At 43.9% G+C, this 13355-nt stretch overlaps 1 protein-coding gene across 1 annotated transcript in view; it reads left to right on the top strand.

Annotated features, from left to right (window-relative positions):
* RGMA (repulsive guidance molecule BMP co-receptor a) overlaps positions 1-12995 on the top strand; it is a 41038-nt gene extending 28043 nt beyond the window's left edge. Inside the window, exons 2-3 of the mRNA XM_070762094.1 lie at positions 7153-7664; positions 11041-12995. Of these exons, the coding sequence (XP_070618195.1) occupies positions 7153-7664; positions 11041-11754 (1226 nt within the window). The 3' untranslated portion in view covers positions 11755-12995. The remainder of the gene's footprint in view (positions 1-7152; positions 7665-11040) is intronic.
* The last annotated feature ends 360 nt before the right edge of the window (positions 12996-13355 follow it).

Genomic DNA, 13355 nt, shown 5'->3' with positions numbered 1-13355 from the left:
TCTGCACCCTTTCTAGAGTCTCAGCATCTTTCCTGCAAAGCAATGTGAACTTTGCTTCCTGCTCTCTGGCCAAAATGCCTGAGTCACAAGAGCATTTGTGCTAGGAAAAGATACAGAATGTGATCCAACAGCTGCGGAGGCTCTCCGCCAGAAAAAGCCCGGCCTCTCTCTCTAGTCCAAATCTCGGCTGAACGAAGGGTGGGGGTGGAGGGGGTGGAGGAAGTTAGGGGAAGGAAGGGAGACGAGCCCGGCTTTCAAAGCGAGTTGGAGTCCAATTATGGTTTCTAAGGATAGAATCCCACATCATGCTTAGCATGCTTATCTCATCAGCACATTCATTCTCTGAGTTCATCCAGCCCTTTGAGTCACAAACGGAGTGGGCTGGAGTCACACCACCCAAAAATTTATAAAAATAAAATCCCCAAAGCTGAAAACCCAGCTTAGCAGGTGGGGGACACAAATGGAACTGCTTGGTTTGTGAGCGGCCTGGTTAAACATGATGTGGGAAGCAAGCTGTATTCGGTTCCATGACTGTGAATTCAAGGGGTATACTTGTTTCATTCCTTGAATTATTTTGAACCAGCCTAACCGAAATCTACCTTCCTTCCTTCCTTCCTTCTTTCTTTCTTTCTTTTTCTTCCTTCCTTCCTTCTTTTTCTTCCTTTCTTTTTCTTCCTTCTTTCTTTTTTTCTTCCTTTCTTTTTCTTCCTTCCTTCCTTCTTTCTTTCTTTTTCTTCCTTCCTTCCTTCCTTCCTTCTTTCTTTCTTTTTCTTCCTTCCTTCCTTCCTTCTTTTTTTCTTTTTCTTCCTTCCTTCTTTCTTTCTTTTTCTTCCTTCCTTCCTTCCTTCCTTCTTTCTTTTTCTTCCTTCCTTCCTTCATTGGATTTCTGTGCCACCCCTCTCCAAAGACTCGGGGTGACTTACAACATATAAAAAACAGTATGAGCATCCTAATCCAATTAAATTAAAACTAGTTATTCTAAAAACCCCAATAATATTAAAATCAATCAATAGCATTCACACAACAAGCATACATTACATTAGTCAGCCAGGTGGCCTGGGGGGTGAGAGTCTTAAGACTCTTGCGAAAGGCAAAGACAGGGGGGGCAGTATGAATTTGTGGGGGGCGTTCATCCTTTATGTGAGGTTTTGAAGAGAATAAACTTCCAGGACATATGATTGTCTGATTATTTGGTTGATTGGTAGATGGTGTTCTCCGGAATATAAGGTGATTATTGCATCCAGTTTTTGTTGCTGTGATATATAAAATAATAATAATAATAATAATAATAATAATAATAATAATAATAATAATAATAATTTATTAGATTTGTATGCCACCCCTCTCCGCAGACTTGGGGCGGCTCACAACAATAATAATAACAATGTTACAATAGAAACAAATCTAATATTAAAAAACAGCTAAAAAAACCCATCATTTAATAACCATACAACACACACATACCATACATAAAATGTAAGAGCCTGGGGGAGGTGTCTCAGTTCCCCCATGCCTGGCGATACAGGTGTGTCTTAAGTAACTTGCAAAAGACAAGGAAGGTGGGGGTAGTTCTAATCTCTGGGGGGAGTTGATTCCAGAGGGCCGGGGCCGCCACAGAGAAGGCTCTTTTCCTGGGGCCCGCCAAATGACATTGTTTAGTCGACGGGACCCGGAGAAGGCCAATGTTGAGACGTCTTTTTTAGAGTGCAGAGAAAAGCAACAAAGCTGATTAGGGGACTGGAGACTAAAGCATATTTTTAGTTGAATGAAAATGAGGACTAGGGATGCCATGATAGCAGCGTATCCATAGGAAAAGGGGTCAATCTATTTTCCAAAGCACCATGAGGCAAGAAAGGAAACAGTGAGTGGAAAGTAATTCAAGGAGAGAATCAACTTACAACAGAAGAGAAATTTCCTGGCAATTAGAACAATTAGACAGTTAAAACAATTTGCTATGAATGAATGATGTAGGAATGTTTATACTGGGGTTTTAAACTGTATTTTTATTATTGTATTTTTTTATTGTTGTACACCTCCCTGAGTCTATTTGGAGAAGGGGGGGGCTATAAATGTAAACAAACAAACAAAAACAATCAGTTCTGCAGTTGCCTGCAGACGTTGTGGCTGCTCCAACATTGGAGGTTTTTAAGAATTTATTTATCTATCTATCTGTCTGTCTGTCTGTCTGTCTATCTATCTATCTATCTATCTATCTATCTATCTATCTATCTATCTATTTATTAGATTTGTATGCCGCCCCTCTCTGTAGACCCGGGGCGGCTAACAACAATAATAAGACAATATAAACAAATCTAATATTTAAGTTAATTTTAAAACCCTAATTTAATAAACCAATCATACATATAGACATGCCATGCATAAATTTTTGGTAAGCCTAGGGGGAGGAGAATATCTCAGTTCCCCCATGCCTGACGACAGAGGTGGGTTTTAAGGAGCTTACGAAAGGGAAGGAGGGTGGGGGCAACTCTGATCTCTGGGGGGAGTTGGTTCCAGAGGGTCGGGGGCCGCCACAGAGAAGGCTCTTCCCCTGGGTCCCGCCAAACGGCATTGTTTAGTCGATGGAACCCGGAGAAGGCCAACTCTGTGGGACCTAACTGGTCGCTGGGATTGTACAAGCATTTGTCTGAAATGGCATAGGACAGTGATGGCGAACCTTTTTTTCCCTCAGGTGCCGAAAGAGCGTGTGCGTGTGCTATAGACCCACCTATGTCGTCAGGCATGAGGAAATTAATATACCCCCGGGCTTATATTGTTTATGTATGGTATGATTGTGCTGCATGGTTTTAATAAAGGGTTTTTAGATGTCTTTTAATATATGGGATTTGTCATACTGTTGTTTTTGTTGTGAGCCGCTCCGAGTCTCCAGAGAGGGGCGGCATACAAATCTAATAAATAATAATAATAAAATAATAATGTGCGAGTGCCCACAGCCACAATCTAATGCCTGGGGAGGTGAAAACAGCTTCCCCCATTCCTGGAGGCCCTCTGGAGGCTGGAAACGGCCTGTTTCCCAACTTGGTGGGCCCAGTAGGCTCATGTTTCACCCTCCCCAGGCTCCAAAGGCTTCCCTGGAGCCGGGGGAAGGTAAAAATACCCTCCCTCGTCCAGTGTTCCCTCTAATTTTTTTGGGGGGTGGGCGGAAAAGTATAGTGTCTGAGCGGCACAGAAATAATAAATAAATAAATAAATAAACAAACAAACAAATAAAAAACCCACCCTGTTTTGCCTCAGAGAATTTCAAAATAAAATACTGTCTATAACAGTGAGCTCATAATAGGGCAACTCTATCAATATCAAAATGCCACTTAAATAGTTGAGCTAGTTTCAAACTAGATTTTGATTTTCTTTCTCTCTTCCTTACTCCCATTCTTTTTCTTTCTCTTTTCCTTCCTCTCTTTTTTCTATCTGTTTCTCTCTCTTCCTCTCTCTCTCCTTCCCTCTCACTCTTTCCCTCTCGGCTTCTGGGCAGGTTTGGAAAACTCTGAGTTGATGATGATTTTTAAGTGAGCGACTGCTTACTGCTCAGCTTAGAGGGAACTATGCCCTCGTCCCCTTGGAGGCTCTCTGGAAGCCAAAAACGCCCTTCCAGAGCCTCTGTGGGTGAAAAAAGCAGCACAATGGGCAAACCTGAAGTCTGTTTTTCTGAACTTCTGGTTTCCCTTCTGGCCATTTTTCGCACTCCGGGGCTTCAGAGGGCAAAATGGACTTCCCCAAGGCTGAAAATCAGCTGCTTTAGAGAAGGCTGTAAAGCACTGTGAAGCAGTATATCAGTGCTATTACTATTATTAAGCTCATTAGAGAATAACGCAACTCCAGAGGACCAGCTGTTGCAGGAAAAGAATAGAAAAAAAGTCTTAGCTTCCAAGAATCATATTTTGTGGCAACCTGAAAAGGTTTCTACTAGGTATGGTCAGGTAAGACCATGCCAGATTTCCTATCCGGGGATCTGGACACTTGTAGTAGACCCAACACTATCGCACATGTAACAGATCCAAAAACCAGGGGGGGAAAGAAGCAGATGAGTTTGTGATGCAACCTGGGCTCCCGAGGGTTTCACTGTCTGCAACATTGAGAAAAGGATTTGGTTGTTGCTCTGGTTTTTTTAAATAGTTTTTATTGAATAGTTTAAAAAAAGCCATCATAATTTAAGTACAAAATATACATATATATAGACATAGATTAGATTAGATTAGATTTATTGGATTTATATGCTGCCCGTCTCCGCAGACTCGGGGCGGCTCACAATAGCAAAAAACAGTACATAGTGACAAATCTAATGCCCACCAATCCAATTACAATTTTAAGTTAAGAAATTCATAAAACAATCCCAATATATTTATAGAGCAAGCACACAATCAATCAAACAGCAAAACAACATGGGCAAGGGGGAGATGTTTTAGTTCCCCCATGCCTGATGGCAGAGGTGGGTTTTAAGGAGTTTACAAAAGGCAAGGAGGGTGGGGGCAATCCTAATCTCAGGGGGGGGAGCTGGTTCCAGAGGGTCGGAGCCACCACAGAGAAGGCTCTTCCCCTGGGTCCCACCAGACGACATTGTTTAGTCGACGGGATCCGAAGAAGGCCGACTCTGTGGGACCTAACCGACATAACCAACATAACATCAACATTATATGATATAACCTTTACATACCATATAACAATTTGTTATTGTTCATTTTGTGTATTTGTATGTTTTGTGTTTTGTGTATCATCATTTATTTATTATTTATTAATCAAATTTGTATGCCGCCCTCTCCGCAGACTTGGGGCGGCTAACAATAGTAATAAAACAATATAAACAAATCTAATATTTAAGTTAATTATTTTTAAAAAGAAAAAAGAATCATATCTTTAGTGTCAATGTAGCTTTTATTCATCCAACTTATCTATGTCAAGATATTTCTTAATTCTTACTTATTACTATTTTCTTTGCCTTTTAACATCCGATCCAAATCAGTCTACCTATCTCCTCATTTTCTACATGTTACACATTACTTAACTTTACTTCTGTGTTCCAACCAATTGTGCCAACTCGTCCAAATGTTGTAAAACTCTTGTTTCATCTTCATTTTGTATTTCCATAGTCAGTTTGTTTCCGCACATTCTAATATTTTTGCTATGATCATTGAATTTGAAGGGACTATTTCTGCTTTCCAGTGTTGGCCCTATGTACGGCGGCTGCTCTGTTTTGATCTCTTTCCTGTAGAATCGAGGCATACTCCCTCTTATGCTGGCTGAGTTTATGCGTGACACCTGCCTTTGGAAATTTGGCCTTATATGGAGAGATGAGTGAAATGGCAAAGTACTGTATATTATATACTCAATCTTTCAATTGAAATCCATAAAATCCATAGAGTAATAGCTCCCCCTAGAGGCCTTGTGCAGTCTCTCCTAGTCACATCCCAAAGAAACTTACTCAGAGCAAGTTAGAGCAATGGAAAAAACCCTACAAAAACTTAGGGCTTGGAAAACATTCTTCACAGAGAGAAACAATAAAAGATCCAGCAAGGTAAAAGCTGGGAAGATCGTTAGCAGCTAGTTAGGGCTGGGGGGGAAAAAACTACATTCAGAATATAAGATGCACCCTAATTATCAGCCTCTTTTAGGAAGGAAAAAGGTGCATCTTATACACCGAAAAATACAGTACTTACTTACCTAATGTCTTTCTCAGTGTTCCCTTGTGAAGCGAACAATTTTAGTGACTTTCCATTTTTCCTCTTAGAGCAACCTTCCTAATGCTGTGACCCTTTTTAATACAGTTCCTCCTTGGTGGTGACCCCCAACCATAAAATAATAAAATTATTAGAAAACTCACGGGTGGGTTTTAACTTACCTCGTTGCCAGTTCGCTTCTTCTTGTACTGCATGGCTGCACCTCGTGGGAACGCAGGCACTTTGCTTGTGCACGTGTGCAGAATGCCAATTTTTTTTAAAAAAAATGCAAAAAAAGCGAAAAACAAGATGTTGGTTCACGTGCAGTGCCAGAAATTCGGCTTCTGTGCATGCTCAGAAGTTCCCATGATACAGATCTTGACAAACCTGAACAATGGACGCTATCTAACAAAATGAAATTCAATGATGAAAAAAGTAAGGTTGTACATTTAGACATGAAAAACAAAATGCACAGGCACAGTATATGTGGTACCTTGGTCAACAGTAGTAACTGTGAGAGGGATCTTGTAATCCTAGTGGCCAACCATTTAAATATGAGCCAGCAGTGTGCAGCAGCTGCCAAAAAAGCCAACACAGTTCTAGGCTGCATTAAGTGAGGGACAGAATCAAGATCACGCAAAGTGTTAAAACCACTCTATAAGGCCTTGGAAAAGCCACACTTGGAATACTGCATTCGGTTTTGGACTCCATGATGTAAAAAGGATGTTGAGACTCTAGAAAAAGTGCAGAGAAGAGCAACAAAGATGATTAGGGGACTGGAGGCTAAAACATATGAAAAATGATTGCAGGAACTGGGTACATCTAGTTTAATGAAAAGAAGGACCAGGGGAGACATGATAGCAGTGTTCCAATATCTCAGGGGTTGCCAGGGGTTGTCAAGCTATTCTCCAAAGCACCTGAAGGTAGAACAGGAAGCACTGGGTGGGAACTAAACAAGGAGAGAAGCAACTTAGAACTAAGGAGAAATTTTCTAACAGTCAGAACAATTAATCAGTGGAACAGCTTGCCTCCAGAAGTCCTGAATGCTCCAACACTAGAAGTTTTTAAGCAGATAACTATCTGTCTGATGTAGCGTAGGGTTTCTTGCCTAAGCAGAGGGTTGGACTAGAAGACCTCCAAAGTCCCTTCCAACCAGTGAAGGACTACCAAAAGTTTTACCACCGCACTGTGGCCGTGGCTTATGAATTTTCTTTCAACATCTTTCAGTCCAAATTGGGTGCTCCATTTTTGCTACCCAACTACGTTCCACCACCCCACCACCCCAAATCCGGGCAGCAGCCCATTCCTGCTTCCAACTCTGTTGTGCTGTTGTTGTTGTTTGTTTGTTTATTTTTTTGCAGTAGTCTATTTGCATGTAGGTGGGATACACCCGGAGATGGAGTTGATGGCTACCTGTATAGGTAGGTTAGAAAGCCTCCCTGGGCATTTCCAACAGGTGTCCTCTTTTCTCTCTTTCTCTTAGCCATGTCTCCATGCAAGATCATGAAGTGCAACTCTGAATTTTTGGCCGCGACCTCGGGGACGCAGCCCCCGGCCGCTGAGGATGCTCCTGAGTTCTGCACTGCCCTGCGCGCCTACGCCCTCTGCACCCACCACACAGCTCGCACCTGCCGGGGAGACCTCTTCTACCACTCTGCAGTCCACGGCATTGATGACCTCATGACCCAACACAACTGCTCCAAAGACGGGCCCACCTCCCAGCCTCGCCTCCCCCCGGTGCCCCGGGGCGACAGCCAGGAGCGTTCGGACAGCCCCGAGAGCTGCCATTATGAACGTAGTTTCCACAAACACTCCGTACGCCCCAACTACACCCACTGTGGGCTGTTTGGAGACCCCCACCTGCGGACGTTTTCAGACAGCTTCCAGACGTGCAAAATCCAAGGGGCCTGGCCGCTCATTGACAACAACTACCTGAATGTGCAAGTCACCAACACTCCAGTCTTGCCTGGCTCCCTGGCCACAGCCACCACCAAGGTAGGAATGTCCCTATAGTTTAGCATAGCATTGCTTGGAGAATCTGACCCCTTGTGGACGTTTTTGGAAAAGCTTCCTTTGCTTGACTTCTCATGAAAATTGAGTTGGCTTGTTCTGGAGACCTCCACATCATCCTTCTGTGGTTGTTTGGGGGATTTAAGAATGCTTTGGGAGACTCAGAACTCTCGTTTCATTCTTTAGGCCTCCCTGAAATACCTCAATAAGGGCAATTTTCCCTACTTTGTGTTCTGTCGAGCTCTCTGATAGAATCCTCCCCAAAATGAACAGATACAATTTCAGACACACACATGTTTGAAAATTCAAAACAATGTTCTTTATAATGAAAATTCACTTAAACCAAGCCCTCTTTTGGGATAGCAAAGAGCACTTGTCTCCAAACAAACTGGTAATTTGTACAAGTCCCTTATCAGTTCTGTGATACTTAGCTTGCAGCTGTGAGGCAATTCACAGTCCTTCTTCTTTCATAAAGTGAAACATACTTTGCCCTGGTTTAGTTTCAAAGCAGGGAAAAATCAGCACACAAAGGTCAAACGCAGCAAAGCAGTCATGAAACACAACGATCAGATAATCCTCCACAATGGCCAAACCCACAGGCTGCTCTTTATAGCAGCCTCACTAATTACCACAGCCCCACCCAACCACAGGTGGCCTCATTTTCTTTGATAATAATCTCTCAGTTGTTGTTGCCTATGCATCGCTCTCCGCATGTGTGGCTGTATCATTAACTCTTGTTCTGAATCCAAGGAGGAGCTAGAGAATTGATCTCCTTCTGAGCTGTCTGCCACACTCTCCTCCTCCCTGTCACTCATGTCTTCTTGGTCAGAGGAGCCTTCATCATCAGATTCCACCGGGGGCAAAACAGGCCTGCAGCATATGGATGTCTCCCCCACATCCACAGTCCTTGGGGCAGGAGCTGGGCCAGAGCTAACCACAACACTTTGGAGGGATTCAAAAACAAAAAGGTCTTACCCCTTTAAAGCAGTGTTTCTCAAATAGTGGGGCGGGCCCCCTGGGGGGGACATGGAGTGATGCCAGGGGGAGTGTGTGACATTGGGGAATGTACTTTTTTTGCAACAGGGAATAGAGTAGCGCACAGCACAGAGTAGGAGATGTGAAGTACAGATAACAAACCCTTAAGAGACACCTTGGAAAAATATTGAACAGGGAAGAAAAGAAAGGAGGAGAGAGACGGAGATCATGAGACAAGCGTAAGTCTCCCGAAAGCTAAGATGAGGAAATATGACGAAGTGTATGTAGCGCTTGGCTTCATTGTGACGACAGTGGGAGACAAGGAAAGACCGCTATGTTTACTGGGTCTAAAAATGTTGCCAGCAGACAGCATGAAGCCAAATAAATTAAGGCGTCACTTAAACACATTACACCCCAATGACTCTAAAAAGGTGCTTGAGTTTTTTCAGCGGAAACATGCCGAATATTGCAAACAATTGTCCCAGTGGAGAGTTGGTGTGTGTGCGCAAAATGTTTACTTCTTCAGGGGTGGGGGTGGTGGTAACATAAAATAATTGAGAAGCACTGCTTTAAAGGTATCCAACATTTCTGTATACTGCACTAGTCAAAAAGAGAGCCATTAAAATATTTATGGACCCCTCCCATCCAGGACATAAAGTGTTTCAACACTTTTCCTCAAAATGTCGCTATAGAGCACTGCACACCAAGACAACTAGAACAAGAACAGTTTTTTCCCCGAACGCCATCACAAATAATTCCTTCTTACTACTCACTAAGTCTGCATTACTATTACTATTAATCTTCTCATCATTCCTATCACCCATTTCCTCCCACTTATGACTGTATGACTGTAACTTGTTGCTTGTATCCTTACGATTTATATTAACATTGATTGTTTCCTGATTGCTTATTTAAATCCTATGACAATCATTCAGTATCGTACCTCATGATTCTTGACAAATGAATCTTTTCTTTTATGTAATCTGGCACCGGGCCAGATTATCTCCGGGACTGCCTTCTGCCGCACGAATCCCAGCGACCAGTTAGGTCCCACAGAGTGGTCCTTCTCCGGGTCCTGTAAACTAAACAGTGTCGGTTGGCGGGGCCCAGGGGAAGAGCCTTCTCTGTGGTGGCCCCGACCCTCTGGAACCAACTCCCCCCAGAGATTAGAATAGCCCCCACCCTCCTTGCCTTTCGTAAGCTCCTCAAAACCCACCTCTGCCATCAGGCATGGGGGAACTAAGATAATCTTTTCCCCTAGGCTTCTACAATTTATGCATGGTATGTTTGTATGTATGATTGGTTTTATAACAAGGGTTTTTAGCTGTTTTAGTATTGGATTTTTACATTCTGTTTTTGTCACTGTTGTTAGCCGCCCCAAGTCCACGGAGAGGGGTGGCATACAAATCCAATAAATAATAATAAATAATAATAATAATAGTACACTGAGAGCATATGTACCAAAGATAAATTCCTTGTGTATCCAATCACACTGGGCCAATAAAGAATTCTAGTGTATTGTACTGTACTGTACTGTACTCTACTACTCTACTCTACTCTACTCTACTCTACTCTACTCTACTCTAGCCCAGTGTTTTTCAACCAGTGTGCCGTGGCACACTAGTGTGCTGCGAGACATGGTCAGGTGTGCCGCGAAGCTCAGAGAGATAAAGAAAACAAGAGAAAGAGAGAAAGAAAGAGCAATAGAGAAAAAGAAAACAAGAGAGAAAGCAAGCAAGAGAGAGAAAGAAAGCGAGAGAGCGAAAGAAAGAAAGAAAGACAGAAAGAGAACAAGAGAGAAAGCAAGCAAGAGAGAGAGCAAGAGAGAGAGAAAGAAAGCAAGAGAGAGAGAGAGAAAGAGAGGGAGGGAAGGTGGGAGAGAGAAAGACATAGAGGGAAGTAGGGAGGGAGAGAGAAAGAGAGCAAAAAAGAGGAAAGAAGCAAGAGAGAAAGAGGGATGGAGAGAGAGAGAGAAAAAAGAGGGAGAGAAAGAGGGAGAGAGAAATACTGTAGAACAAAAGGGAGGAATAGAGAATTTTTTTGTCCAAACTTTTTTTAGCGCCCCCCCCCCCTCAATGTGCCCCATGGTTTTGTAAATGTAAAAAATGTGCTGCGGCTCAAAAAAGGTTGAAAATCACTGCTCTAGCCTACCCTACCCTACCCCACTCTACTCTACTCTACTCTACTCCATTCCATTCCAAAGAAATGGAAAAATTTAGCCTCCCCCAGTTCAATGGCGTCATAAAATCATTGATCACGTCCCTTAGCTAAGATTAAAATTATGTTAGGGGAACCAGCAGAAGAGTGAAATGAACATGGGCAGGTTATGAATGGATCTAGACCATCTTGCCAATGTCAGTAACCTTTTGCCTTTCCTTCCCACCAGCTCACTATCATTTTCAAGAGCTTCCAGGAGTGCGTGGATCAAAAGGTGTACCAGGCGGAGACAGATGAACTCCCAGCAGCCTTTGCTGATGGCTCGAAGAATGGCGGGGACAAGCATGGTGCCAACAGTCTGAAGATCACCGAGAAGGTCTCCGGCCAACACATTGAGATCCAGGCCAAATACATTGGCACCACCATCGTAGTGAGGCAAGTCGGTCGCTACCTCACTTTTGCCGTCCGGATGCCGGAGGAGGTCGTGAAAGCCGTGGAGGACGGAGACAACCAGGGCCTCTATCTTTGCCTCCGGGGCTGCCCCCTCAACCAGCAGCTGGACTTCCACGCCTTCCCTTCCACCCCAAAGGCTACTGAAAACCGCCCTCCCTGGAAAGGCTCCAACCCACCTTCCTCACAGGAGGTCTTCACCTATGAATCCGCCACAGCCAAATGCAAAGAGAAGCTCCCAGTTGAGGACTTGTACTTCCAGTCCTGCGTCTTTGATCTCTTGACCACCGGCGACGTCAACTTCACCCTGGCTGCTTATTATGCTTTTGAAGACGTCAAGATGCTCCACTCCAACAAGGACAAGCTTCACCTCTTTGAAAGGACACGAGACTTGGAGTCAGGCGACAGGGCCGCCTCCGAGCTGTCCGTGGCTCTGTTGCTTTCGCTCTTGGCGTTCCTGTGCCTGAATCAAAGTCCATCTCTTTTCTTGTAGACTGGACAAGACACGCTTGGTGGAGCTGGGACACTGAGGAACACTGTTAACGGTTTGGGGTGGGCGTGAAACTGAAGCAACCAGGCATTGTGTTGACCCAGGTTACGTCTAGACAACATGACTTTGGATCTTCCTGCCAATGTCTTCCTGTCAACAAGGTCTTCCTCCATGTGGAAGGGTTGTCAAGGGCCACACCAGCCACTTTTCTTCTTCCTCCAGTTGCTACACATGATGGAGAGCTCTTCCTTCTCACTTTTCTTGGACGCCTCTTACACTGACAATGGCATTTGTATCATATTATTTGGAGACGCAACCAGAACTGTTGCTTCCAGACTGGGCATAGAGTGGCTTGGAGATGACAGATGACTGTTCAAAGAGTCCCTAAGTGGGCAAAGACATGGGCAGAGTCCTACGGCGTTTGGGGGGGGTCTGTTTTTGCATCCTGCTCATGAAAAATGGGTCCGCGTGGTTGCATCCTTGTGCACGGAAGCCTGGTGGTGCCCACTTATCTCCAGTTTGGCTTGGGCAGCTGCTGGCAGCTGCTCTTGGATGGGTGGGTGTATAAGTGGTGTTTCCCTCCACTTCTAGAGGTTCCTTTTGCCTAGGAACCAATCTGCAAGGTCTTGATTGCCCCTTTGCCACCTCTGGGCAGCCACCACCCCTACAAACTCATTTCCTTCCTCCCTCGCTCCATTTTGGTCTCCTTCATAGAAAACGTCTTCTTTCCACTTCAGCGGAGAATGAACTTGGAAGGAGTGAGAGAGTTGACCTGGTTTCTTGGGCAATGTGACCAGATTGTGTTTCTTTCCAACTCTTGGGTGTGGTTTGAGAACTACAACGCTTGTCCTGTTTTCAAACTCGTTGTCCACTCCTGTTCTGGTACTTAGGAACATAAGCTAGGGAACTAGGCCAGTATTACTCCAGTCCATGCCACCTCTAGGTGCAAATCTTCTGGTTGACCTAATCCTTGAATCTTTCATTTTGGAAAACTAACCATGCCAATCCATAGAAGAGCTGGGACATCTTTTTCGGTGGTGTTGGTTTTCAAACCACAGTTGTACCTTCCGACTTGTTCCTTCCGGCTTCTGCAGTGGGTCTGATGAGCTGTTCCACTCTGTTGAGTTGGTGGCATTACTGTATCATTCGGGTCTTGTATTATAGAACAGAATTCTTTATTGGCCAAGTGTGATTGAACACGCAAGGAATTTGTCTCTGGTGCATAAACTCGTATTACATTCAAACAGGTGATGGATCATAAATCATAAATCAATTATGATCAGGAAGCCATGCGTTTCCCAGAAGATGGGTAGACCTCGTAAACAATGCCATTGTTTTATTCGAGGGATGAAGGCAGGAATGGAATATCTGCCTCCGGATTCTGGAAATACTGTTTTATAAGTTGCACCTTCTTTAGGTCCACGTTTTTCTTTATACAACACCTGAGCTAAAGAATTCCTGAAACATCATCTTGGGTTTAGGTCCAGGTGCCAGAAGAGAAGTATCCCATCCTAAAACCTATCCTGATCCCTTTCTATTTTGAATACACCATGCTGGGTGTATTCCCATTCTTGAGAAGGAGACGTATTGTGTGGGTGTGTTTG

This window comes from Erythrolamprus reginae, chromosome 10, assembly GCF_031021105.1.
Source record: "Erythrolamprus reginae isolate rEryReg1 chromosome 10, rEryReg1.hap1, whole genome shotgun sequence".
NCBI classification, from domain to species: Eukaryota; Metazoa; Chordata; class Lepidosauria; order Squamata; family Dipsadidae; genus Erythrolamprus; species Erythrolamprus reginae.
This window is presented reverse-complemented; position numbering and strand designations above follow the sequence as displayed.